The sequence below is a fragment of the Sminthopsis crassicaudata genome, chromosome 3 (assembly GCF_048593235.1).
Source record: "Sminthopsis crassicaudata isolate SCR6 chromosome 3, ASM4859323v1, whole genome shotgun sequence".
Classification (NCBI taxonomy): domain Eukaryota; kingdom Metazoa; phylum Chordata; class Mammalia; order Dasyuromorphia; family Dasyuridae; genus Sminthopsis; species Sminthopsis crassicaudata.
This window is the reverse complement of record NC_133619.1, coordinates 512,976,107-512,981,242: the sequence shown is the minus strand read 5'-3', so window position 1 is coordinate 512,981,242 and position 5,136 is coordinate 512,976,107. Positions and strand designations below refer to the sequence as shown.

At 52.7% G+C, this 5,136-nt stretch overlaps 1 protein-coding gene across 1 annotated transcript; it reads right to left on the bottom strand.

The window, feature by feature from the left end:
- Positions 1-479: 479 nt before the first annotated feature.
- Positions 480-2,081, bottom strand: TPBGL (trophoblast glycoprotein like). The gene has a single exon (XM_074302236.1). It carries the CDS (start codon positions 1,827-1,829, stop codon positions 480-482), a length of 1,350 nt encoding a protein of 449 aa, XP_074158337.1. The 5' UTR covers positions 1,830-2,081.
- Positions 2,082-5,136: the final 3,055 nt, after the last annotated feature.

Sequence of the window (5,136 nt, the reverse complement as noted above, 5' to 3'; positions counted from 1 at the left end):
GAAAGAAAGGAGAAGGGTTGAGAGGAAGAATACAAAGAGGAGGATGAGAAAAAAGAGAAGGAAGGGAGAGAGTATAGAAGAGGAGGAAGAACTTGATGTATTAGAGGCCGAGTCCTCATTTCCTCAGGCCTGGTGGGGGGGAGGGGAAGTAATGTAGAGGGGAGTAATAAGGGGGGATATTAAGTGCCTAAAACTTGAGAAAGGGCCCGAGCGTCTGCGGGAGGAACTAAGAGTCTAGAAATAGGCGGGGATTAAATAACAGGTTTACAAGGTAGAGCAAAGTGCCTAAATTTTAACGGGAAGGTTAAGAGCCAAGGATCAGTTGCCGGGGGAAAGGGGTCGAGGGAAAGGGATCGAGGAAGGTTGGAGACTAAATGCTCAAGATGGGAAGGGCCGAAGAGCCAAAGGTTGGTGCGGAGAGGGGCTAAGCTCCCCTCCTGTCCCTGGCAGTCCAGTTTGCCTGACGGAGAGCGTCGTCCTCAGAGGGTGCCGGACGAGCTGGCGGTGCCGGACCTCCGCGGATCCGCGTCCTGTTCATAGCGGTAGTGGTAGCCCTCCATCTGGTCCCGGCACGCCTCGCGCAGGTTGCGCGTCCAGCGCTTGATGCCCCGCCGGTTCAGGTAGAGGACCATAAGGAAGACTACTCCGATGAGAGCCAGAACGATGCCGAAGAAGACGTAGGACGCTTCCAGTTCCTCCCCAGAGCCCGTCTCCCCTTTCTCATCCCTTCCCTCTGTTCCCTCCTCCTCGTCCCCTTCCATCTCCGCCTCCTCTTTCCCCTTTCCTTTCCCTTCCTCGTTCACCTCGTCCTTCTCTGGGGGACCCTGGGCGCAGGTTAGCGTTGATTCGTTCAAGGCCAGTAAAGAGACCCCTTGGAGCGCCTGGGGCGCGGCGCAGCGCAGACTGCGCGCATCCGGCACCTGCCAGGGGGTCTTGTAGAGCAGGGTTAGAAGCGCCCGGGCCCCGCAGTCGCAGAGCAGCGGGTTTTTTGCCAGGCACACGCGCAGCCTCCTAGGTCCCGGGGCTGCTGGGGTCGTCGGGGTCCCCTGGGTCTCCCCGCCCAACGCGCGTAGTTCAGCCGGCGCCAGTCGGGTCAGCGCGTTGCTTTGCACGTCCAGCAGCTCTAGTTGAGCTAACTCCAGGGCAGAGGGTGGCAGGTGGGTCAGCTCATTGGCTTGCAGCTCGAGGCGGCGCAGGGTGGCCAGGCCATGGAGGGCGGCGTCCAGCTGATCGCCCAACCCTTGCACGGCGGCATTGAGCCTGAGGACGCTCAGGGCCGGCAGCGGACGGAAGGCGGAGGCACCCAGGGTGCCCAGTGGGTTGTGACTGAGGTCCAGGGAGGCCAGGTGGGGCAGACCCCAGAAGGCTCCGTCCTCCACCACTTGGATGTTGTCTTGGTTGAGCCGTAAGGATGTGAGGTTGGCCAGGCGCACTGCCCAGCCCCCGCTGCTGTTGTGGCTGCTGTTGCCCTCTGCTGTGGGCAGCTCCTCTCCAGCGAAGGCAGCCGAGTGCAGGACGGTCAGGTTGGAGCCCACGATGCTGAGGTTGTGCACGTTGGTGGGTAGGTCCTGGGGCAGTTCTTGGAGGACAACGTGGCTGCAGCTTACCGTCTCCCGGCTTCCGAAACAGTAGCATTGGAAGGGGCACGGAGCCCCCGGCGTGCTCAGAAGGAGGAGAAGCAGCAGGAGCAGGAGCAGTGGCGGAGGTGCGAGAAGCAGAGGCGGGAGTCCGTGCGTAGGCTGTGGTGGTGGAGGAAGACCCAGGACTCCTGGCAGCCCCGAGCCCCGGGGGGTGGCCAGAGCCCTAGGCGGCGGAGGCTGCAGGACCATAGCTTCCGCCTCCACATCCAGGCCCCCCCAGGAAGGAAGCTTGGATGAGGTGGGGTGGGGGAGAGTATAAAGGTCGCAGTTCTTCTCAGAAAGTGAGTTGGATCAAGAAGGGAGGAGCCGGCAGGGCTGGGCTGGCTTGTTTCTCTGCAGTTGGAAGCCCCGACTGCCCCTTTGGGGAATTGGGTGGGGAGGGATGGTTAGGCTGTGGACTGGAGATCGCTATCCCAGAAAGCTGTGAAGCATGCCTGAGCTTCCTCCCTACCCCTTAACGTGGCAGGACAGCCCCAGTGGGGGGAGGACTTTACTACTGGACCACTCTGCCCTCCCTCCCCTCCCTCCTGGGAATCCAGGACACGCCTTCTTCCTGAGGTCCCGGTAGGGAGGGGAAATAGAGGAGGTGACCCGGACTCAGGAATCTCTAGCGTTCTCCATTTCCCCTCCCCTCTTCCCCCTTCTCTTTCCTTCCCTTCTTTCCCACCAGCCCCCATGTACCCTCCTCAGCACATCTGTGGAATTGGTTTCCTCCACCCTTCAACCATTTTTTCCTGTTTCTTTAAATCTTTCCTCTCTTCCAACTGTGGGGGACAGGAGGCAGTCTGGGAGCCCTCAAGGTAGAAGATTCTTCCAGGGGTTAGGGATTTGAGAGACTCTCCTCCAACCAAGAACTGACCTCCCCAAACCACAGCACTTCCAACTGGAAAGAGGGAAGGCAAATTTGGAAAGTTACCTTCCTGGTATCAGCCATGATTGTTTTTTCGTGTTTCTATTTGGGATAGGGATAATGAGGGTTCTGACATTTCTTTTACTCCCTGCCTTTGTGTTTGCCCTGCCTCTACTCCCTAACTTATGCATAACCTTGAACAAGTCCTTTCTCAATCCCTCTAAAAGGTGGAAAGTTTGGAACTTCTAGCTCCGATGGTCTGGGTCTGTCTTTCAGGTATCTCCCTGTCCAGTTCAGATCCCACTTCTGGGAAGCATTTCTTCGCCACTTCACCAGTCCACACCGATCTCTCACAGCATTACTGTCCCTCCCTACATTTTTTATTGTCAATATCTTTTTTCCCTTCCCCAGCCAGACTACGGCTTAGGTGGTAATGTTTTCCAGTGGTTCTTGTGTTTTGCCTTCCTCTTGTCCTTTCCTTGGCACAGACATTGGCATACCAGAGGAGCTCAAAGAAAGATTGGGTGGCTAGTCAGTGACTCAGCTTTAACTGTTTTAAAACTTCCATAATCAGTTTCTTGGTCTGGGTTTATTAGATTGATAACTCCACTGAGCCTGGGAGTTTTCCCATAATGATGCTGCATTGCCTTTAGATTAATAACATACTAATACCAGTAAATAATAAGTTTCTATTTTGTAGAGGAAAAAGTCCTAGTCTGTAAGTCTAGGAATAAAGGGGAGGGAGGGGAAGTGGTTCTGGTCCCAGCTCTGCAACTAACTTGCCCAGTTATCTTGGACAAATCAATTCTGATTTGTGGTTCTCAAAAAAATTTTTTTTAATCTAAAAAATGGGTGTCGTAATGCTTGCCCTGCCTCCCTCTCAGGAATGTTGAGGATCCAGTAAAATAAGTAGGCTCATAGAATGTCAGATCCGGAAAGATCCTTATTACATAAAGCATGGGAAGGGACCATCTGGTTCAACCCTCTCATTTTACAGATGTGGAAAATTAGAGAATGAATTTTAAGGAACTCTTTTGTATCTAGGCCAGAGCAGACAGATATCTAAGCATATCAAAGATGGAGTGATCAGCACAGGTTTGGCTGAGTCCCAGAAGATTCCCATAGGGAATTCATAGAACTTGAATCCTAGAACGCCAGGATTAGAAGACACCCTAGAAATCAAGGGGCTGCTGCTTTTACAAAGGAAGGAAATGAGGCTCAGAGAAGTGAAATGATTTGTCCAAAGTGATCCAATGAGTCTGTGTCAGAACTGAGATTAGGATCTAAGTCTGCTAACTCCCAGTCAGGGCTCTCTCTGTTCATTTACTCTGTGTCATTTATATACACATATTTATATTCTATGTGCAAGTTTTATGTAAACTGTCAAGTTCCATGGAAAGGGATGCTGTGTTGGTTGGCTTAACTCCCCCCCCCCCCCATTCATAGAAACTCAAGAAACCATCTACACATTGTAGAGGGGCTGGGGTCTATGTGAATACAGAGAGGAGAGGACCACAGTGAAGAAATCAACAGATCTTGGGAGAATGGGGAGTCCTTTGCATAGACAGCTCCAGGTAGAGACTTTGGACTTTCCAGCTTTCTGACACCTGGGTATGGGTAAGAAGAGGTGGGGGAGCAGGAAAAAGAAAAGACTATTTCTCACAGGATTCTGTAATGGGGAGCAGCAGAGGACTGAAGAGCAGATCGAAGCAGCAGTGGACAGGGGTAAGTTGGGGGAAAGTTTCTTTCTTTTGCAGAGCTCAGAAGGGCTGCCCACCACCCTATCCTCCTCAACAATTGATTTAAGGAGACAGAAAACAGGCCCCAAGGAGCCTAGGACTTCAGTCTCTCCTTGACTCAGCTATGAATTATTCAGGCTTCGGCAGACACCTGATTCCAACACTGGAAACTGGGGCTGGGATGGCAGAGGCTCCCACCACCTTTTCTTTCTTCTTTCCCCTCCACTATGCCCACCCCTAGCAGCTCAGGAGTAGAGCATGCAGCACTCGGGGGCATTCAATTCCGGCCCTCCTAGGGATAGAGATGCTTAGTGGCCTTGATTCTTTGCTTGTGGTTATATTTAATGGATCAATAACACTTAAGAAGGAGAGACTGACCCTGTGGTTGCCCAGGGTCACCCTCCCCCATCCCCAAATGGCCTGCATTAAGCCCTGGTGATGCTGTCTTAGAACTAGGCTAGATGCCTAGACTTTGTTCTGCTCTGGGGGAGAGAGGATTTTTCCGATCCACCTCCTAGAGTTACTGGGGGAGGGGGGAATGGTCACTTAGCCTGAGGAATTCACATAGAGGGAAACACATCATTTACTCCAAGAGGGTGAATCTTGTGGAAGATGCTGAATTAGAACTCCTTGTTCCAATTTTAGGGACAGCTATTTCTCCTTCCTCCCTCTGTGCAAGTCCCCAACAATAATTAACCTACAGGGTCAGCTACTTCCTCGTGCTAGATCCTTCTTTCTCCTGGGCTAACTATTCTCCCAGGTCTGCTTCCTCCATGACAACTACTTGCCACAGTAGTAATACTCCCACCTACCCCCAATTCCAACTACTTTATCTCCTCTCTTCTCTCTCAACTCATTGGCCATGGGAATGGCAACCACCCTGGGCATTAACCCAAGACAGCTCAGA